The sequence below is a fragment of the Vicia villosa genome, linkage group LG4, assembly GCF_029867415.1.
Source record: "Vicia villosa cultivar HV-30 ecotype Madison, WI linkage group LG4, Vvil1.0, whole genome shotgun sequence".
Classification (NCBI taxonomy): domain Eukaryota; kingdom Viridiplantae; phylum Streptophyta; class Magnoliopsida; order Fabales; family Fabaceae; genus Vicia; species Vicia villosa.
Window position 1 is genome coordinate 61,857,043 of NC_081183.1, and position 23,127 is coordinate 61,880,169.

Sequence of the window (23,127 nt, forward strand, 5' to 3'; positions counted from 1 at the left end):
ATTGTTGTTCTCCACTTGGTTGACATTTTCAATTCTCAAGTCGCTGAAAGACCACTTTAAAAATTGATTTGTTTCTTCACATCTACAATTATCAACAAGAGATCATAAACACAAACTTACAATGTACTTTGTGAAAATCCGCAATCTTTTTTTTTTTAAATTGTAATAAATTCAATTCCTGCAAGAAAAAAAAAATTGAGTGATTTTGTTAAAATGAACCTATCTAGTTCATACTTATGTTGCATAAAGGAAAATTTCAAAGTACATGAACTAGTGTCTATACACCAATTACAATCAGGAGAGATTGTTGGGTTCCACCTGAGGCACCTAAAGTTTGTAAAAATTTGTCATTAACATAAGTCAAATGAATGTTTGAATTGGATAGGAGCATTTCCACTTCCAAACAGCATTCTAGACTATATTTGTAATTTTGTATCAACAACAATCAAATATGAAGAAATATAATTATATTTCAAATGATATACCAATATAAAACTCATGATTTCTACTATTATCACCTCACCATAATTTGTCAGCACCATCTTCAAAAAGAAGAGGAGGAATAACAATAATGAACATGTTGAGCACCACACCATAAATCATTAGCATTAGTTAGTAAATTCTAAATAATTTTAAATAGAGAAACATCATTCGTTAACCGGTTTCATTTGATGTCTAAGCCACCATAATAGAACAAACCTCACAATTAAGCTAATTAGAGGAGTCTTTCCATCTTAATACTACATACACAATTCTTAAAATACTCTGTCTCATATTATTAGCAAATTTCACCTTCATATTATGCACATGGTAAAATCTAGGAATATAATTAGGTGGAAACAATCATACTTGAGCTTGGCCAGAAAAATTAGCCTGGTTTAATCAATGTTTAGTTATATCTCTTACCTTCGTATGCACAATGAAAAAACTCTTATATTTATAATGAGTTGAAAATTTCTTCTAAAATGTTTCTCATAGGTTCTAAAAGTTTAAACATAGTCTTAAGCATGCAGCATTGTTAAATTAATTCAAGAACATTTTTCAGCTGAAGTATATACATCCAATAAAACAAACTAGTAGGTTTAGCTATAAAATCATGTTGCAGAGCTGTTTCAATTAGATTGAGATAGTTTTTCAACCAAAACCAAATGTAAATGTAAACATCATACTCAAAAACTAAATAAAATATACATTTTAATTATAACCATGTATATTTTAGAATATATTATAACGCGAATATCATCAGATTATACAACAACTTATCTGATAAAATTCATAAATATTCTCATTGATTCTATTTAAACCTACAGCCTCTATCCCTCTGCTGTTATTTTTCTCACTTCATCAAGTCTCTATCTTCCATTCATCTTTCCTCTCTTGCACTTGTTTTTTCTGCTGAAAATACAGCACGACCGGAGAGAATTGAAATTAAGCTTCACCGTGCCATCATTTTTCTCAGAAAACCATCTCCGACGATCATGACCCAGAGCGCCACCGTCATGGTTTCACCACCACCACCTCTCAGGTAACTTCCGTTCACTCCCACTCTCTCACAATTCACGCATCTTCCCCTTTACCCTCACTTTAAGAATCCTCCATTTCCCAACTTTTCACACACACTCTCTCTCTGCCACTTTCCGTTACATTTCAACTTCAATTAGGTTAACTAACGCGGTTCCCGTTATCACTCATTAACTTTGACTCACTTTCTTTTTTCCCTGTAAAAGCTCTTTCTTATCACAATTCACATGCTGTTCCAATTCACTGGCTTCCTACAATTTAATTAAAAATCAAATCAGTGATTTTTCCCTTCCTTCTCACTTAACCCACGAACTCCACCAGCTAAATTTCTCACTGGATCTGTTTTTGTTTCACTCTCTCTTTCTACTCATTCTTCTCTACGACTTCCGGATCCATAACTGACAAACAATATTCTAATCGATGGCGGCTGATGAGGCGTGGTGTGTGGTCACCGGAGGCCGCGGCTTTGCCGCACGACATTTAGTGGAAATGCTAATCCGATTCAACACCTACTGCATACGCATCGCCGATTTGGGACCCACCATTGAACTCGAACCCTCTGAACAATTAGGCCTCCTCGGTCAAGCTCTACACTCCGGTCGTGCTCAATACGTCTCCGTCGATCTTCGCAATAAGGCTCAACTCTTGAAAGGTATCTTCAAAACAATTTTCTACATAGATTACATAGATTGATTGATAATTATCATTGTTAATTTGTTTTTAATCGATGCAGCGTTTGAAGGAGTTGAATCTGTGTTTCACATGGCTGCTCCGAACTCTTCTATTAATAATTATCAGTTACATTATTCAGTTAGTGTTGAAGGTAAAAACTGTAAAACATGGATATTCTATTGTTGTGTTAACAATTGTTGTTTTCGATCTAACTTAGATGGTTAACGGTTCTTGTTGAAGGAACAAAGAATGTTATTGAAGCGTGTGTGGAGTTAAAAGTGAAGAGACTCATTTATACTAGTTCTCCTAGTGTTGTTTTTGACGGTGTTAACGCACTTCATAATGGAAATGAATCATTGCCTTATCCATCTAAGGTATATAATCTACCTACTATTATTTTCAACTCTCAGTTCTTTTTTGACTTGGATTGGAACTTGAGATGGATGGACAGAGGTTTTATATTATACATATATTATAATGATAATGATGGAATATAGCAATTGGGATGGAAGTAGATTTGAAATGTTTGTTATGGTCTGGAATCTTGATTTGAATCCTATTGTTGTTTCCAGCATAACGATCATTACTCGGCAACTAAAGCGGAGGGTGAGGCGTTGGTTATTAAGGCTAACGGGACTGGTGGACTACTAACTTGCTGCATACGCCCTAGCAGTATTTTTGGACCTGGTGATAAACTCTTGGTACCGTCATTGGTTGATGCTGCCAGGGCGGGGAAATCCAAGGTAAATGTTGTTGTTCGTTCTTTTGGTAAATGTTTGACGTCTTTTATTGCTTAAATAACTAACCAAACAGTCATGGAAATTTCATTTTTATTAGGATATTCTAGATATGTTTTATTGAATATAAAATTAACCACAAGAACAAAATTGGACTAGATTGATAACAAAATTGTTGTTTTTTCTTAATGATATTAAGAAGAGGGATATGGAAAAACTTGTTGGGGGACCAATGTGTTTGTGTAACAACTTATTAGCAGAAACTTTCTTAAACCTTTCATTGATGATTTATATTATAATCTTACCAGTTCATTATTGGTGATGGCAATAATGTATATGATTTCACATATGTTGAAAATGTGGCGCACGGCCATATATGTGCTGATCGAGCTTTAGCTTCAGAGGGAAGCGTTTCCGAAAAAGCTGCAGGACAGGTACCATATTACTTTTTTTAGTAATGTTCTAGTTGTGTGTTTAAGGGAAAGTTAATAGACATATAAAATAAGTTTTGGACAGCGAAGCTCTTCGATGAATCATTGTTTATTCTTCAGTGGTATACCCTCTTTATTGAATGATGCTAATATGTCGAAAAGTAGAATATTTTTATTTGGACAAATGAGGAAACATGAAAAACATATTCGTTGGCAAATACTTGCTAGCTAAACTTTTTTTCCCCGATGATCAGCTTTGCATATTAAGTTTAGTAAACTTAGCAACTACTTTAGTGTGTTGTCATGCTGATAAGTATTTGTTATATAGGCATACTTCATCACAAATATGGAACCTATAAAGTTTTGGGAATTCATGTCTTTGATTTTGGAAGGTCTTGGATATCAAAGGTGATTTCTTTTTTACTGTTAACCTTTAGATCTTTCTTTTTCTTCAATTGATAGCTAATTTGGGTTTATCTTATGGCATTAACAACTGTGTAAGTGTTTGAGGGAACTTCTAAAAATAGCATATGATATCTTTTTAGCTGTTTTTAACTTAATTCAATAAGCCCTCCAGGGTGACTTATAGTTTACAACCGCTATATGAAAATAATTTAACTATATTCACACTTTGATTTTAGAAATAGCTTATACATAAATCCTTATATAAGAAGCACTTATTCAATACATTCTTAATTAAGTTGTTTATTTATCCAAATGCATCCTTAATTAATATAAGCACTTGATTGTGTTTTTTAGCCTAACTCACACTTAACAGTTATTTCTTATACCCATGAGAATATTGGTTTTCTATTATAAACAAACACTCATTTACATTATTTTTTTGAGGGATAAGGAATGCGTTTCTGGTTTTTCTTCCAAATAAACAAATACAAATTTAACTATTGATTTATGGTGCTGTTCGGTCAGTATCTTTCCTTTGTTATCTGAGATATGTAACTTGCAGGCCAAGAATAAAGATCCCTGCATTTGTTGTCATGCCAATTGCACATTTGGTGGAGTTGATATATAGGCTTCTTAGCCCATATGGGATGAAGGTGCCTCAGCTAACCCCGTCAAGAATAAGGCTCTTATCTTGCACCAGATCTTACGATAGCTCAAAAGCAAAGGATCGCCTTGGCTATGTACCCGTTGTAACTCTACAGGTTCTGTGACGTTTCAGAAAAGTATTTGTGCCGTTTTAACTCCCTACATTTCTGCTTCTGAACTTTATTGAGATGCTCAAATGGTGACAATCATAAAAGTTGATTAGAAATTTCATCGAAGTCTGATGTTGCTAATTTCATGCACGAACCATGTGATTATATTGTTGTTCTTGCTTTGAAAAAAACAATGAGATGCTCACTAATTTCAATAACACAAAACTACTGATAATTTGGAGTTAAGACTCATCTAAACATGTTTCAGAAATCAAGTATGGGACATGATTCTAAAATGTATGATGTTTATGGGAACAAAGGTTCTTGCATTACGTCTATTGCACTGAGTATATATGTCAACCCTACTTTTTGCACGGTGTTCTTCACATGTAATTAAGGGATTATACTTTATCTTGCAGGAAGGCTTGCGGATGACAATTGAATCATACCCACATTTGAGGGCTGAAAATCAAGTTACGTCTAAAAGAGAAGGTCCCTCCAAAGCTTCTGTCTATCTTGGAAGTGGAAGAGGTATGAATAATCGACGATACTCCTCTAACATCTTTGTTTGTGATATCTGGAATTGCCATTTTTGTTTTGATTTTGCCGTTGTAAAGTAGACACATGGCTACTGCTCTTCGATTATTTTATTGGAAGGCCGAGTGGCTTTGAAACTCTTAATAGGTTAAAATTGCAGATTTCAGACGTGTGAAAGACATATTCCAAGATAAATATTAGGTTAAAATTGCAGATATAACATAAGGAAGTTGAAGTTTAGGATTCCATATATCTTATCATGTTATGTAGCATTGCATTTTAAATTTTAAAATTGTAATAAAACATGTATATTTTTGACGGACAGTCTCTAGGAAGACTGAAGCAATTGGAAAGTTCAGATTCTGGAGCTGGTATTTCTAACGAAATCCATTATCATTCCTAAACGTTTTTACCGGGGATCACTTATTTGTGTATTCAACTTTGGCATCTTCTACTTACTATACAAACTCATCAGTGTAACTAGCTAATGCTAAGAGTTGTATTACAATTTTCATTTATTTATCTAGTAGTTTTAATTGATCTACAATTTGCAGTTGCGGACACTTTACTTTGGAAGGATAAAAAGCAAACTTTCACCACATTGTTAGTCTTGATAGCAATATATGTCAACTTCATTGCATCTGAGAATACCTTCATTACTGCTCTTGCAAAGCTTCTAATTTACTCATCAATCGGTTTATTCGTTCATGGCATTTTTCCTGCAAAAATGTAAGTAATCTGTCTACCAACGAGTTTACCAGGTTGTCAATTAACCTTTTATGTTGTCATAATGTCTTTAACTTGTCCAATGATGTACTACTAATATAGTAACTATTGTTGGCAAGTGTCTCCTATTTTAGAAGGAAGTACTATGTTCAGTGTTGTAAATATGTTATTCTACCTGTGTTGCTTTATTTAATTTGTTTATATTTTTTCATAGTTTTCTTTTGATGTAGTTTCAAATATTTAAGATGATATACATAGTGTAAAAATATAATTGACTGTGCAGAGTAATTCCTTACTTAGGAAATAATCTGTCTCTCTCAAAATCTACAAATTCTAACTTTAGTTGCATTTTATGCTTGTTCAGATTGGGGTACACTATTGAGAAAATGCCCCCATCATGGTTCCACTTATCAGAAGATAGGTCAAATCGAATTGCTCTCAGAGTAGCCTCATCTTGGAATTTTGCTGTGAGTGCTTTAAAATCTATTGCAGAAGGGAATAATTCGGTGTTGTTCTTCAAGGTATGCACAAAAATCTCTTGCATCAAAATTTTATATGTAGTCAATCTTACATAGACGTGACACATCTCTCCCTTGTGATCAATAGGTTGTTTTCTCTATGCTCGTTCTTAGCTTCCTGGGAGCATTTTCACTTCATAACTTGTATACTATAGGTACTCTCCCCTTTTCTGTCTCATGCTGTTTGTTTATTTGAATTCACAATGCTTGGATGAGAATGATACTAGTTTGTTTCTTGTCTTTGTTTCAGGACTTACCTTAGCATTTATAGCTTTCTACGTTTATGAAAAGAAGGAGGAAGACATTGACAGCATAGTTATAAAAACACATACTTTTGGGTGCAAGTTGAAATCTGATATCACAAAGAAGTTTCTTACTTCAAGGAAGATTGATTGATAGTTTTTTTCCTTCTTTCGATTCTGGTTGGTAAAACTGATTGATAGCTTCTAGCCCTAGATTTTTCTTAGATGAGTGGGCTGATGCATCTTCATTTACTCCACGTCCGAGTTCTTTGTATCATTGTACAATTATTGTAATGTAATTTGAAATTTTGTAGCAACCTTTGAGTAGGTCAAGAACATTTTTCAGCTGAAGTATATACATCCAATAAAACAAACTAGTAGGTTTAGCTATAAAATCATGTTGCAGAGCTGTTTCAATTAGATTGAGATAGTTTTTCAACCAAAACCAAATGTAAATGTAAACATCATACTCAAAAACTAAATAAAATATACATTTTAATTATAACCATGTATATTTTAGAATATATTATAACGCGAATATCATCAGATTATACAACAACTTATCTGATAAAATTCATATTCTCATTGATTCTATTTAAACCTACAGCCTCTATCCCTCTGCTGTTATTTTTCTCACTTCATCAAGTCTCTATCTTCCATTCATCTTTCCTCTCTTGCACTTGTTTTTTCTGCTGAAAATACAGCACGACCGGAGAGAATTGAATCACCTCAGTTGCAGGGACTTGATTACCATAACATTCAGTCAGTTAGTTGGTGAGTCTAAAAGAATCACATTATTGGGAAACATCCGCGATTTTAACTTTTCCGAGGCGTTGAAGCTCATAGAGCACACTAACTGCAGCAGAATCAAATGAGCTCTTCTTATCAGCTCTAGCCTCTCCGTTGCATTCTATATTACCATGATCCGGTATGCACAAGGTTATTTTCGACACAAAACAGTTTGTTCCTTTGCTTCCTTCCAAGCCTTCAACCGATTGAAATTGAGTTCTGTTACAAACAATACTCATCAGATTCACATTATTATATTTACATAATATTTATACTTTTTAGCACTACACCACCGTTAAGGATTCACCTGTCTTTGTATTCTGTTGAATCAAATGAAGGCAACGGCCACTGCTTTCTCTTGCACAAGTCATATAGTAAGCTCCGTGGTCCTCCCTTCTTCATATTAATCGATAAAATAACTGTACAACACGAAGTCAAGAATGAAATTAGTTAATATATAAGTAGTTATTAAAACATGCTACAGCAATGCACATCGTAAATTTTCTACGGACGTGAACATTAACAAGACTTGCTATTAAACTCAAGAATATTTGTTGGTGCGAACCTGGAACAGAACCATTGCAATCAGAGGAATCACTGGAAGTCTGCTTGACATCAGAAGTAGATTCCTTTGCTGTTAAGTTAGATTTGTCCAATTTCGGTTTTTTATGTGCTACTGGCTGTGGGGGTTGTTCTTCAGCTTGACAAGCAGGAGTACTGAAATCTATTACTCTTTTGCCCTTGGAGGAGCTATACGAAATTCCCCTTTTCTGTAGCATCACAATATAAGCAGCATGCAAGATTAACAAATCAATTTAACGTAGTTACACTAAAAAAATTTAGCAGCTAAGAACTATTCTAAAGAGAGAAAAAAACCTCAAGGTCCTTCAATAAATGATAAGCAGCATCTCCTTTTGCAGATTTTTTATTCGGTCCCCTTCCGTCTCGAACCAGAAGAGCATTTGGCAGCTGTACACTAAGCACAACATGGTCCATGAATCCCTTCTTATCGCACTTTACTTTTACTTTTACAAAATAGCCGAGAGAGTCACATAATTGATTTAATTCACGCAATGGAGGCAGTTCAAGTTTGTCGGGGGTAACAATGGGAGATAACAGAGGATTGAAAACCTTCCACACTTGATCAAGGTCGAGTTTGGTATCAATTAGTATAGCCCCTGCGATACTCTCAACTAGATCTCCAAGTGCCTGAGTCACAACAAAAACAATGGCACAATTATAAAAAAAAAAAAAAAAGTGCTAGTATCTGTACTGAACCACATTCTTAAAGTTGTTAATTGTCGTTTTAACCCTGATGATAACATAACTAACCTTGGGAGCTTTAACCCCTGGGAGTGATACAGTGTTGTCTTCTGATTCAGAAATGGCCTTTACATATTCTGATATTTGGCCTTGTAATAATCCAGAGCTATGCATAAGGTGCGGGTGAAGGTTATGTTTAACAGCAGCTTGTGCAAAACTATCATTATTGACAGAAGCAGAACGCAAATCAGTCAACTCTCCCGGGTCAATTTCAGTGTGACTCTGATATAGATGCCATGTGATGAGAAGATCCAACACTGAGTCACCGAGGAATTCAAGCCTCTGCCAAAAAATCAAAAAGATAAGATGTATGATATTTTAATAAGCTACAAATTCAATAAGGCCCTATTTGGATAAACAACTTATATAGCATAAACACTTATATGATAAGGGTTTATGGACACACAATATATTATTTTCACGCAAACAGCCTCACAAGTGCTATGCTAATGCCAAAAGATTTACTCATATAAGTAAATCCAAACAGACCCTAGATTAATTATAAATATGAGACATAACAATTACCTCGTAGCAGCAACCAGTTCCATGTTCTGTCTCTGATAAATGTGTTGTTGCCTCCACTAAGAGTCCCTTGACAGAAAATTCATATCCAATTTTTGTCTCCAGGCTTGCAATCTCATTTACTTTTGGCTTATAAGTATGTAGAGATGCAGCAACAATGGCTTCTTCAACCATGGATAGTTCAAGTTCCGAATCAATTCCAAGCCATTTCATCACGTGAAGTGAAGCAACCAATCCACCACCAACGTGGTATGCTCCTATAAGAGCTTCAACACAGTCGGCAATAGTCTTTGAACACATCCAGCGGTGACCCCTGTCACACAACTTCCCAACCACAACTTGTGGATCTTCCGTAATGAACTTTGGATCAAAAGGCACCTCCAGGGTTTCCAACCCACAATCACACGGAGCAGTATGTATAGAGTCTTGTCCAGGAGCAATCCAACGACGAGGTTCAAATGCGGAGTCTCGAATATATCCCTGTCAGAAAACATGACAAAATAATAAGCATTGACATATTATTTACTAAGAATTTAAGTTTTAAGCTCCTTGACAGTGGCGAAATAAAAAATAATAGCCATAGTAAAAACTACCTGTAATTTGCGATCTATTCCAAGTTTATGTAGGGTTGAATTACGAACAGCCCATTGTCTTTTGGCAGATAAATGTCCTTCATGTTTCTTAGGATATTTAAGAAAGAGATGACAGCTGATAGCATATTTCAAAACAGAATCTCCCAGCAACTCAAGTCGTTCCATAGAAAACTTTTCACAGGATCTTAAAGTTGTAAGTGCTTCAAGGATCTAGCAGACAGAAAAAAGAGACGAAACAGATTGTCATCATAACATCACAAATCAATGCATATCTTTTCTACCAAATCAAATTATATAGGACAAACCAGAGAGCTAGGTATCTTGAAATTGTCGGTGTGACCATTTATCTCTGCTCTAAGCTGACTGGATAACATTAAAGATTCAATACGGTACATAAGAGACGGTAGCAAGTACATTGACTTCAACACGTCTCTTTTAACATCAAGAAGGCAAAGAAGCTCAGGTGGCATGTGAACATGCATTGGTGCCTTTGGATTTATCGGGCCAACTTGTGATGACTTTTCCCCTGCATCTGCCAAACTCCAAGAAAATATCATAGTCAAAATTTTAACATAACGAGCCAACACATTTCCGATTTTAAACAACATGATAAATATAGGTTTATGTGAGCTTGTGTGTGATATCACTTCTCCATTGTCAGTTTAAGGTGTGTCACTAATTATTACAGTTTGTTGGTCTTTGTGAATAATCAGTCAGTAAAATATGATTCAATGACACAAAATGGAAGTTAGGAAGGAGCAACCAACCTTCCTCGGGAGTGTTCAAAAAAAGATTATGCGCATTATGACCTTGCCTCAGCCTTAACAAAGGCTGTTCTGGATATTTTAGAGTGATTCGATACCTGGTCAACTTGAGTTGTTTAGTCAACTATGCTCATAACAGGAATGGCAGGAAAGTAAAAGTTAGAGAGAGAAAATAATGAAAAGTGTGATAAAACAAACTATGCACCTTTCCTTGAAATATTGAGAGAATGTCATTTTGCTTCCCGACTTCTCATTGTTTCCATCAAAAGGACTTTCAGCAGATGAGTTATCAACAACATCAATGATACAATAAATTTTTCCAGTATGAACCGCCAAAGCTACCGTGTCTTTAATGTTACTAACATCAGCGACAGCATTGGCAAAGTGAAAAATGTTAGTGCTTTCGGGTTCCATAGCTGATGAACTGGTATAATCAGAATCTTCAGCAACCAACGAAAATTTACGCCTTACAAACTCAATAGCAGAAGAACAGGAACTGATTGCAGACCAGTGTATTTGCAAAGATCCCGTACTTATATCATTTGACTTCTCAAGTGGTAGAAGCAAATACGAGTTTTTTGGATTCCACAATAAATCTGTGTCTTTCTGCAGTAAAAACTCCCTTTCTCCTTTCGCTGTTTCGGATTTGCGAATCAATCTCCCAAACAAACCATTGAAAAAAATCTCATGGAAGCTTTTTGCTTTCGCCACCTAGAAGACAACAGACAATAAAGAATCAAATTAACCTTTAGAAAAAATCAGATTAGTGCTCTATACTATTTCAATTCAAATCTGTTGGAACATCATGAATATATTCCAATATAGGGAGATGAATTGAAAAAGTTAAAGTCCCACATTGATGAAATGAAAAAGTTAAAGTCCCACATTGTATGTTAGTTGAAAAAACTCCTTAGTCCCACATTGCTTAGATTAGAAATCTTGGCTAATTTACTTCATTATATAAGGAAGTCACTTGTTTCATTCCAAAATACACCAAAAACTTATTTTGAGTTTTTCCTTCCTCAATCTCATAACTCTGCGTCTTTCGAATTGTCGAAGCGCCAACTTCTCCCCCTTTCTTTCTACTCGTTGAATTTTCCGAGTACTTTCTTGAATTCTCCTTAGAGAATAATGTTAATTTCTCCTCGTTTGAGTTGAGAAATTATAAGTATAATTTTTTCTTGGATTCTCTTTAGAGAATAATTGAAATTTCTCTTGGTTTGAGAAATTACTACGACTGGTCATTATACCAGATACTAAGATGGTATGTATACCATATTTGAATGGTCTTAGTACCATCTGAGGTTGTATTTCTAGACCGATTATCTACCGTGCAAGTAGTAATCGTATAGTATAGAACTGGGCTGTTTTATCCTGGAGGCGTCGTGGTTATTAAGAGCTGCTTTGCATAATTTTGGCAGTACCGCGAAACGTCTTAAAGAAAGCGTACCGATCCGCGACTCGACCCGGTAATTTCTTTGGTGGCAAAATTGTTAAAATCGTGATCCAACAATTTTAAGACGTTTCGAATTGCCATGGCTACTGAAGAAATTATTGGTACTTCTGCGGATACTTTCTTTGACAAACCGTTCATGTTTGAGAGATGTCACTTCAAATGTTGGCTACAAATGATGATTTTCTTCTTAATGTTGAAAAAGATAGCTAACATTTTGACCGACGACATTTTGTTGCTCCTTTTGGATCAACCGAATAAACTAAAGGTAAGAAATCTGTGGATTCAAAAGGAACACATAATAGTGTTGAAGTTGAATCTGCTGCACAGATTAAAGCGAATAATTTACAGCTTAGGAAAGAAATCACTTTATAGAAAGAATGATTATAACATTCTAAATGAAATCGCAAATAATCTGTATGACTGTTATAGTAATTGCGATACTTCAAAATATGTTTAAGAGAATCTGAAAAAAAGTATGACATCGAAGAGGCTAGAGAACAGAAGAACAATTTTAGAAGCTACGTGAAGTATCAGAGGTAGATGAAAAGTCAGTGAAAATCCAAAATCACAAATTTCGAAAGATTGCTCATGAGATCATCACTAAAGGTATGTACTTATATATACAATTTGAATTTCTTTTATTATTGACAAACTGCCCCTAGTTTGAAAGTTTTTATGAATTATGCTTTGTTAGAAAATAAAATAATTTTTATTTAGAGACTGATTATTCTCATTAAAGAAGAATATCAGAGACATGATTAAATAGAAAAGTCTTGGTTGTTTTAAACAACAAAAATAAATTCGGTGTGGTTCTAAAGCCATATGGCAAATCATTATAGAATTAGAACTGCAATATTGTGAACCGAATTAAGAATGGGAACCCTTCTATGGCCCCAATTGCTCCAACTAGACAACAACCACCACCTCAAAGAAATGACGTTGTTTTCCTTTTGTTTCAACTGTGGAAAACTAAGTCATATGGCTAAGAGATGTAGCATGTAATGCTTGAACTTGGTGTAGCCCGTAATGCACGGGTTAACCTGGCTAATGGAAAATTTATTCATATGATCATTGAAATCAACATGGTTGATAGATATGATGGTTGGTGGATAACCACAGGCGTCTCTCGTCGTGTTTGTTATGATCGTGTTATGTTTAAAACATACACCGTGTTATGTTTAAAACATACACGAATACTAAAGATAAGAAAGTGTTGTTGGGAGATATCCACACCACTAATGTTGTCGATATTGGAGAAGTGGAACAAGGTCCACCTGTGAAAAGACTTCAATCTTGAAGGATGTCATGTATGCTTCCGGGATAATAAAGAATCATGTTTATGTTTTTTTCCTTCTTCTAAATAAGGCAAGATTTAGTCAGTTTATTGGGGTAGATTTGTACACCATCATCACAAAGAATGATATTTTTTGTGAATGAAATTGATAAGTTTTAAAAAACTTTGTAAAGAAATTGAAAATGATTTAGTAAGAATTTGTAGTGATAGGTAATATGTATGATTCTAGTTTATTTAATAATTTTTATAAACTACATGAAATTGTACATGAAACGACTGCTCCATATTCCCCTGAAATGAATGGTAAAGCAGAAACAAATAATAGAACTCTTACTGAACTTTTTGTTGCAATTATGATGAATTCTGGTGCTGCACCTCACTAGTGGGGGAAATTTTATTGACTGTTTGTTATGTCCTGAATAGAGTTCCCAAGTCAAAAAGTAATATCTATCCTTATGAGATATTAAAGAAAAGACAACCAAACTTGTCTTATTTGAGAACTTGGGGATGTCTAACTTATGTCAAAATTCTGGCCAAAATGAGTTAAACTCGCTAGTAGAGCATATGAATGTGTACTCATTGGGTATGCAGCAAACAGTAAGGCATATAGGTTTTATGACTTAAATGAAAAAGTGATCATAGAATCAAATGATGTTGATTTCTATGAAGACAAATTTCCTTTCAAATCGAGAAATAGTGGGGGCACTCAATCGAGTCACATTTCTGTGATAAGAAGCACAGAAAGCAACAACAATGTAGAAACAAAACTTCGACAAAGTAAAAGAGTGAGAATTTCTAAATACTATGAGCCTGATTACGTGGCTTATAATGTAGAAGAAGATCTAGTAAATCGTCAAGAAGCCTTGTCATCTATGGATGCATATTTATGGCAAGAAGCTATAAACAATGAGGTAGAATCTATAGAGTCTAACAAGACCTGGAACTTAGTAGACTTGCCTCCTGGATGCAAACCAATCGGTTGTAAATGGGTTTTGAAAAAGAAACTAAAACCTGATGGAACTATTGATAAATACAAGGCTTGCCTTGTAGCCAAAGGTTTTAGACAAAGAGAAAATGTAGATTTCTTCGATACCTTCTCTCCAATCACTAGAATTACATCCATTAGGGTACTTGTTTCAATTGCTGCTATTTATAATTTAATAGTACACCAAATGGATGTTAAAACTGCCTTTTTTAAATGGTGACTTAGAAGAAGAAATCTATATGGAACAACCAGAAGGGTTTGTGATCCATGGACAAGAAAACAAGGTCTGTAAGTTAGATAAGTCTCTGTATGGACTAAAACAAGCTCCTAAGCAATGGCATGAAAAGTTTGATAACTTAATGATATCGAATGGATACAAAGTGAATGAAAGTGACAAATGCGTTTATTATAAATCTGAGAATCGCATATGCACTATCATATGTCTATACGTAGACGATCTGCTCATATTTGGATCAAACATTCATGTTGTTAATGCTATGAAATCATTATTGTGCAACAATTTTGATATGAAAGACCTCGGAAAAACAAGTGTGATTCTTGGTATCAAGATCACTATATCCGAGCCAGGAATTTCTTTAGATCAATCATACTATGTGGAGAAGATCTTAAAGAAATATAAATACTTTGATTGTAAACCTGTGTGCACACCATATGATCCAAGTGTGAAATTGTTTAAGAACACTTGTGAAAGTGTAAGACAAACAGAGTATGCGAGCATCACTGGCAGCCTTAGATATGCCACTGATTGTATTAGACCCGACATTGTGTATGTCGTAAGATTGTTATGCATATTTACGAGTAGACCGAGTAACGAGCACTGACAAGCTATTGAGCGAGTCATGAGGTACCTTAAAAGGACCATAGATCTCGGCCTACATTATCAGAAATTTCCTGTTGTACTTGAAGGATACAGTGATGCAGATTGGAATACCTTGTTAGGTGATTCCAAAGCTACTAGTGGCTATGTATTCAACATAGTTGTAGGACCTGTATCTTGGAAATTAAAGAAACAGACTATTCTGGATCATTCCACGATGGAGTCTGAATTGATAGCATTAACAAATGCTAGTGAAGAAGCAAGTTGGTTAAGATGCTTGCTAGCTGAGATTCCCTAATGGGAAAAACCAATGTCAGTTGTGTTGATCCACTGCGATAGTACCGCGGCTATTGCAAAAAATTGAGAACCGTTATTATAATGGTAAAAGACGTCAAATAAGTAGAAAGAACAACACCCTTAGAGATTGTATCTCTAAAGGGGCTGTAAGAGTGGATCATGTACGCACTGATGAAAACTTAGTAGATCCTTTGACGAAAGGATTAGCTAGAGAGAAAGTCCATAATACATCCAAAAAGATGGGACTAATGCCTATACAGAAATGAGTTGCTCATGATGGTAACCCGACCTAAATGACTGGAGATCCCAAGAAATAGGTTCAATGGGTAATAACAAGTTGTGAGTAATATGAGGCGATCATGCTAGAGTAAATAAAATAAGCATGAATCCTGAAGTAATAAGAGGATGAGATAATAGAAACTCTTAATGAGATCTATACTTTATATGAGGGAGTACCTAGGCTACAGGAGTACTCTTGATAGACTCACCTATGTGATTGTGGAACTGAGGTCGGTTCCTATGGAGTTTCGAGGCAGAATTCCTAGAGCCTTCACTAAACCGGGATACACGTGCAGGGCCATTAAAAGCACGGGCTATTAAGAATACACCTTAAGAAAAGATTGTGTGCGGGTCTGATGTCTGAGATAGAGTTCAAGACAATAGTGTCACTCTTGTTGAATCGGAATCCTACTTGCTACGCAAAGGTTCAAGTCGTAGACACCTTTGCTTATGCACAATCTTAGAAACGTTTGGCGTTACTTCTGAAACACTATTTTAAATTCAAGTGGGGGATTGTTGGAACATCATGAATATATTCCAATATAGGGAGATGAATTGAAAAAGTTAAAGTCCCACATTGATGAAATGAAAAAGTTAAAGTCCCACATTGTATGTTAGTTGAAAAAACTCCTTAGTCCCACATTGCTTAGATTAGAAATCTTGGCTAATTTACTTCATTATATAAGGAAGTCACTTGTTTCATTCCAAAATACACCAAAAACTTATTTTGAGTTTTTCCTTCCTCAATCTCATAACTCTGCGTCTTTCGAATTGTCGAAGCGCCAACTTCTCCCCCTTTCTTTCTACTCGTTGAATTTTCCGAGTACTTTCTTGAATTCTCCTTAGAGAATAATGTTAATTTCTCCTCGTTTGAGTTGAGAAATTATAAGTATAATTTTTTCTTGGATTCTCTTTAGAGAATAATTGAAATTTCTCTTGGTTTGAGAAATTACTACGACTGGTCATTATACCAGATACTAAGATGGTATGTATACCATATTTGAATGGTCTTAGTACCATCTGAGGTTGTATTTCTAGACCGATTATCTACCGTGCAAGTAGTAATCGTATAGTATAGAACTGGGCTGTTTTATCCTGGAGGCGTCGTGGTTATTAAGAGCTGCTTTGCATAATTTTGGCAGTACCGCGAAACGTCTTAAAGAAAGCGTACCGATCCGCGACTCGACCCGGTAATTTCTTTGGTGGCAAAATTGTTAAAATCGTGATCCAACAAAACCTTCAATTACTTATTCTCGTACCTGTTCAGCATCCAAGTCAACCTCCCCACATGGAATGACAGAAGTCTTGACCATCTTTGAGATTAAATACAGATCTAAGTCCATACTTCCCACGTCATCGTCAAGCTTTGACTCAACCAGAAGAACAAATCCAGAGTAAATTTCATGGACAATATTACATTGGAATTCAAATTTATACCCATGAAATTTGGCTCCATCAAGTTTGTCCCCCCATGAACCACATAATGCCCGAATGCCGGTCGTTCCGTGTAGCTCTTTTCTTTTCGTGGTTCCTTAAAATGCCAAAAGCAAAGCAAAATCAAATTGCATCAGCATAAGTAACATAATACTTTGGATGACATAAACAAACATTTGCATGTCCCTAAAATAAAAACATGTTCAGCAAGAATAAAATTCAATCAGCAAAACGTTTATACCTGCGCCTGCAACAGCACCTGAACTTAATTCCTTGCTTTTCATGTCTGCTTCTGCAGGATCTTCAACGAAAGGAACAAGATGATCATTTAAGGCGCCCATTTGATGAAGCTTCTTACAAGCTTCTAAACATACAAGACTCTTTGCCAAACGCATGTCTTTTCCTGAAGACCCAACTATTGTTTGGAAAGCGGCATTAGGCGGTAAAATTAGTTTGCACTGGTACCCTCCCTCCACAGGTAGTAACTCAAAATTGGGCTTTGGAGAGGAATACCTACATCATAGAATACAATTCACATTGCATAAATCAGTTGTTTCATAACACTATGTTTCAACTAGTTGGACAAAAAAACTAGGATCTAATCTTACTTATCTCGTGGGAGCTTTTCGCAATATTGATTTACAAGACTAACACTAGAATCTAAATTTACTGATGCTCCAGTAGAATCCACATAGTATGCCTCTGTTTTCCTTGCTGTAAACGCCCTTAAATTAGATTCGATGTCTTTGCTAGCAGCTGCATCAGTCATGGAACGCTCCCCCTTGATTATGTCAAAAACCTGATTTCTTTGCTTCAAGTTTCCCCTGTAAATATAATGTAATAATTAATTAATTTGTAAGTATGTTTGTGTACGAACGTATGTGGCTCGAGAGTGATCTAAACTAGTCATAAAAAGTTTTTAACCCTTGCAGTGAGAATAATCACCTCTCGATCATCAAGATGAATTGGGAGTTAGCACGCCTAGATCTTCCACGAGATTGGATATAACTACAAACTGTCGTGGGGAGGTCAAATCGTATCACACACGAGCAGTTTGGCACATGGATTCCTTCCTCAAGTACATCAGTAGTAAATAGAAGATTGATCTAAATTTTAAAAAAAAAACAACACAAAACATTTAAGAATCTATTATGAGATTTCTTAAGCCAACCATTTAAAAAATGTCGTAATGTAGGTGACCAAATAAATACCTTTCCGGATCGGAAAGAATCCATTATCTCTTTCTGCCTGTTACGAGCCAGTGCATCAGCTGATGTATTGCTTCCAGTTACATAGGCAACCGTGAGATGAGATATCTGGGAAACTTTTTTCACAAATATTTCAATCACCTTAGCCGCAATGATTCTTTCCACAAAAATGAGGCACAATAACTGACTAGGCTCTCTACGAACACAGAATGATAGATTATGAGATGGTTACGATGCATAATACAACATTACAATGAATTCATAGTTGCATACCCAAATGATTGGAAGAGTTTAATGAGTTCAAATAATTTGGGTGATATGTATCCCATGTCCACTGCCTTTGAAAAATCAAATTCAACATCCAAAATCACTTCATCAGCTGCAGAAATAATAGCAACAAAATTTAGCGATCTCAAATAAATAAGGTGAAGATTCGAAAAGACGAAAAGACCAAAAAGGAGAAACAAAATCTATATGCACACCAAGATGGAGGGATTCTTCAATTATTTGGATTACTTCTTCAATGACAGTTACACACTGAATGAAGATTGGCTTTTCTGTAAACTTCACACTCTCCGTAAATTTTGGAGAATTTCTGATGACATATTTTAGCAGCCTGCACAAACAAAATCAGATTCATTAAGAGCATGCATATGTTAGATAAGCTTTAAAGTTCCATTATGAAAAGCAAAAATAGAACAATTTCCCGTTTTCTTTCTTTTTATTGCACGATTTTTTCCATAATATCTCAAAGTTCGATGAATACCTCACAAGCACACAGCAGTCCAAGATCTTCGAGGCAATATAAAATCTTCGCAAGCTCATTGGACATCCTCTGATGCAGTGTCTTAAATGTATCGTCCATATCCTTATAGTTACTTTTAAAATCTGATAACAACACATCACACTGTCCAAACATATTAATTTTGGTCAGTATCATTTACCATAAGAAGATAATAAGAGAGGGTAAAAAACGACAGAAGCAGACATTTAATATATGTATCTTGTACATATCCATAAATGTGAAACCCACAAATACCTTCGACCACGAGGCTTCAATTTTCGGCTTCAAACTCAAAGCAGGGGACCGAGCTTGGTCATAGTATCTACAACTCTCTTTTGCAGATGGGATACATGTATCCATCTCTGTCCGATCTTTTACCGTATATTTCTACATAAACAAAACCATTTACCTTCTTTAGCTAAACATAATCTCACATGAGCATTGCTTGAAAAATAACTTGAGTAAGCCAAGAAATTAAAATTACCCGAGAATCCAAGAGGTTTTCAAGGTCTGATATCTGATACTTACAATCCAAAGTAGAAGAAACACCTAATTCATGACATAATGCAAAAATATAAAATATAGCTTGTTTTTACACTCACAATCTAGACTCTGAGTGACATTAGAATTATGAAAAGTACATATTTTTAATCCTTCAAGTAAGAGAGGAAGCAATGATTAAAAAGCCGTTAACATTTTTATAGAAGAAAAGAGCTTCACTAAAACGTAGGGCCCAATGGGATAAATATTGCGGCTCAAACTTATTTGAAAAGTACACTATCCGAGCCGGAAAGCTTCAATATGTAAAGAAACAAAGCTTGTGGTATTTTATCAAAGTTAGCACATAAACAATTACCTCTTTTACCAATTGGTGATGCTGTCATCCCAAAAATCTTTGGCTTCACATTAGCTTGGTGATAAAATTCCTTCACCAACAAAAGACACAAATCTTCATATGAAAATTTATTCTCTAAGGATCTGTTCGGTTGAACTGGCGGGAGAAGAGGAAAGGGATTTTATATATGTGTTGTGTTTGGTGCGGCAGAGAGGAGTAATTTCGATGGAGGGGAAGTGTAAATGTTTTTTCACCATTGTAACATTTGAGGTGAATTTAAATTAAAAAAAACTTTTAATCCAAAATTTAAAGAAATATTCACTCTCCTCTAAATTTCCCTGCTTTTGGAAGGAAGTTAACAAAACCAAACAGTTAAAGTTTAAAATAATCCCTCCTTCTCTACCGTCTCCTTCCAACCAAACAGACCCTAATACAAAAAATTTAATGAAAGACGAAAGATAATGTATGATCAATGAAAATACAAGAAAAAACAAGTTTTGTTTTCTAGCACTCACCACCATTATCTTTGCATAGGGATGGTTGCCTGATGCTTGATGACACTCATCGATAACTATCAAGCATATCGTTTCTATACTCAAGAATGCTTTTCTTAAGGCATCCAACAGAGTCTGGGGTGTCATAACCATTACCTATAAAACAGAAACAATCTGCATTAATGTTTTTACCTTTACCACATCGCATTTGTTTCATTGATTAACATTCCTTATATAGACCATCATATATAAAAGCCAATTTCATTTCAAAAGTTATAAGCATAGTACTAGAAATGTCGCAAATGTGGTAAACTTTGAGCTTGAAACCTGAATATTAAAATCCTCCTGACAGTGAAGGTTTTTAACCAATATAATTCTAGAACTAATTCATCCTAAGCTCTCAAGTTAAAACCCATGAAACACAGAAACCAGTCAATATTGCAAATCAATGAAGATAAAATAACCGATAAACAAAGAAAGTTATAGTAATTTTCCGACATAGATAAAAACATGTTAACAAACAAACATACATCATTGTCCTTAACTTCCTTCTGCCAGCTCTCGAAATTCCATGTATCAACTCCTTTAGCCCCATGGTATTCCTCAACTTGAAGATCAGTATTATGTTTTATATTCTTGTATTGCTGCAATGTAGATGGATGAATGAATGAATGAATACACAAACAACAGTTTATGAAATCAAAGAGTTAAGAAAAGAACATAGAACATGCCTGATTGACCAAAACAACAGTTGGAGCTAAGAAAACAATGATCTTTTTGACACCACTAGACCTAACAGCTTGACCAACTTCCTTAATAAGCATGATAGCTATCAGTGTTTTTCCTGAACCTGTATCCATGATTGCTATTGTGTTCCTCCTCTTTGCAATCTCAAACGCCTCTAACTGATCCCTGTAAAAATTAAAAAACACAAAACACATGAAACCCAAAAATGCATGAAACCAAAAATGCAATCTTTATGATCATTCTAGCCAAAAATCATCAAAATTTGATGAATGGCGTAGTTGAAGAAAAAGGGGCAAAAAAAACCGAATCAAACCTTCTAGGAACCAAATTTGTAACGAGAGATTCTTGAGAGGGTGAAACTTCAACATGGGGTTTTGCATACAATTGATCGAAATTTCGCTTGAGATTCTTAGTTTGATTCTGATTATGATCGTCGTTAGATGAATCCATGAGAAAAATTGTTTAAAGTTTTGATTTTTTTTTTCAGTTATTATGAAAAGAAACCAGACACAGAGGTCTTAGGTTACACGTTACACACACAAAAAAACAGAAAAAGATGAATTAACGTTAAAAAAAAAAGGTACAATTGCATTGGTTTTAATTGCAGAGAACTGGAAAAAAAGAAAAAAAAAAAACACAAATAGAGCTAAGTGAAGTGAAGAAGAGAACGAAAGAGTACGAATGCTATAGTGTAAGTGTGTAACAATAAAGTGAACTGGGGCAGTTATACGCTGCGCCGCGAGTTTATAAAGGGGTGTACCCTACACAATTTTTGAATTTTTTTCTTTATTTGTGGCAAATTATTAGTTTACATTTATAATTTTTTTTCCTTTATTTGTGGCAAATTAATAATTTACGTTTATAATGTTTTTGTTGTTGACTAGACTTTAAATTTTTTTATTAGTTTTACAAATTTGTGTTTGTGGTGGTTGGAGAATATATAGGAAAAAGTTTTATTATTCAAATTCAAAGTTAGACTATTGTTTATAATCTTAGAGAAAAATCATATTAGGTTTGTAAATTAGATATTATAATAGTTGTTATTATAATATAATTAAGATGTTGTCTTGATGATTATTTTTTTCAATTGTTAAGTAAGAATTTTGGTAATATAAGTCCAATAGTGTTTATATTTTGGCACGATACATATGATTAATTTGAAGTGAAAAAAAAATCACATTTTTTTTTAAAATTTAAATAACTTATGATATAGTTTCTACTAAATAACTATGAAGGTTTGAACTCCGGAAGAAATAATTATATTTAAGATGTAATATTTAAAAAATTTAAAAGGATAGAGAAGAATATGGATCATTCTTTTTTTTTTTATAAAAAATATGCATTACTCTAAATAAATTTAAAAAATAGTATAAATAAACTATGGTATATAAAGATTAACCCAGTAAAAGTAAAGAACAAATAAAATAATAAAGAAAATTTGAATTTGCATTCACGCATTACGTGCACAATTCAACAAATTCACACAAGGGTATGAAACCGAATTGCAAAAAAGTGAAACGTGAATTGATAACACTAAATTCGAATTTTGAAAACAACAAATAAACTCGACCGTCAATATGATAACGAGTTCATTAACTAATAACTCACTAACAAACTTCACCAAACAATCACAATCATTTATGGTCCAACATACAGAGATACCAAAATCGAAGATGCAAAAGAAATAATTAACCCACCTCAGTTAGACATCTGAACAGCTAACAAAGACAATGTGAATCAATGAACGATTTAGCTAGCACTGTAACAAAAAATCAAACAATACAAAACCAGATGTGAATCGGTTTGAAGCGAAACCAAAATGGTAATCCAGGTCCAACCCAAAACCACAATCTACTTCAATCGTACGAGCTTGTTGAACAATGAAAGGACCACCAAAGAGACCACGAAGATAATAATTGTCCATCTGCCCACTTCAAACCA

At 34.6% G+C, this 23,127-nt stretch overlaps 1 protein-coding gene and 1 pseudogene across 2 annotated transcripts; one reads left to right on the forward strand and one right to left on the reverse strand.

Annotated features, from left to right (window-relative positions):
* Window positions 1-1,279: 1,279 nt before the first annotated feature.
* LOC131594858 (3beta-hydroxysteroid-dehydrogenase/decarboxylase-like) lies at window positions 1,280-7,049 on the forward strand. 2 transcript variants are annotated; one of them, XM_058867064.1, is made up of 12 exons: window positions 1,292-2,173; window positions 2,255-2,344; window positions 2,434-2,567; window positions 2,766-2,936; window positions 3,239-3,364; window positions 3,690-3,769; window positions 4,329-4,527; window positions 4,941-5,052; window positions 5,613-5,787; window positions 6,149-6,305; window positions 6,391-6,457; window positions 6,553-7,049. In XM_058867064.1, exons 1-12 carry the CDS (start codon window positions 1,942-1,944, stop codon window positions 6,696-6,698), a joined length of 1,689 nt encoding a protein of 562 aa, XP_058723047.1. In that variant the 5' UTR covers window positions 1,292-1,941; the 3' UTR covers window positions 6,699-7,049. The 2 variants fall into 2 exon arrangements, with proteins under 2 accessions (XP_058723048.1, XP_058723047.1); XM_058867065.1 differs by lacking the exons at window positions 5,613-5,787; window positions 6,149-6,305; window positions 6,391-6,457; window positions 6,553-7,049 and adding an exon at window positions 5,384-5,550 and having other exon boundaries at window positions 1,280-2,173.
* Window positions 6,997-21,797, reverse strand: LOC131594857 (endoribonuclease Dicer homolog 3a-like; annotated as a pseudogene).
* Between the last annotated feature and the right edge of the window lie 1,330 nt (window positions 21,798-23,127).

What these genes read in the sequence shown, in the direction of transcription:
- LOC131594858 (XM_058867064.1), top strand. Translation starts at nt 1,942, where the DNA reads ATGGCGGCTGATGAGGCGTGGTGTGTGGTCACCGGAGGCCGCGGCTTT. An exon ending in CATTGCCTTATCCATCTAAG is followed by an intron (nt 2,568 to 2,765) that starts GTATATAATCTA and finishes TGTTGTTTCCAG; the next exon opens with CATAACGATCATTACTCGGC. An exon ending in TCATAACTTGTATACTATAG is followed by an intron (nt 6,458 to 6,552) that starts GTACTCTCCCCT and finishes TCTTTGTTTCAG; the next exon opens with GACTTACCTTAGCATTTATA.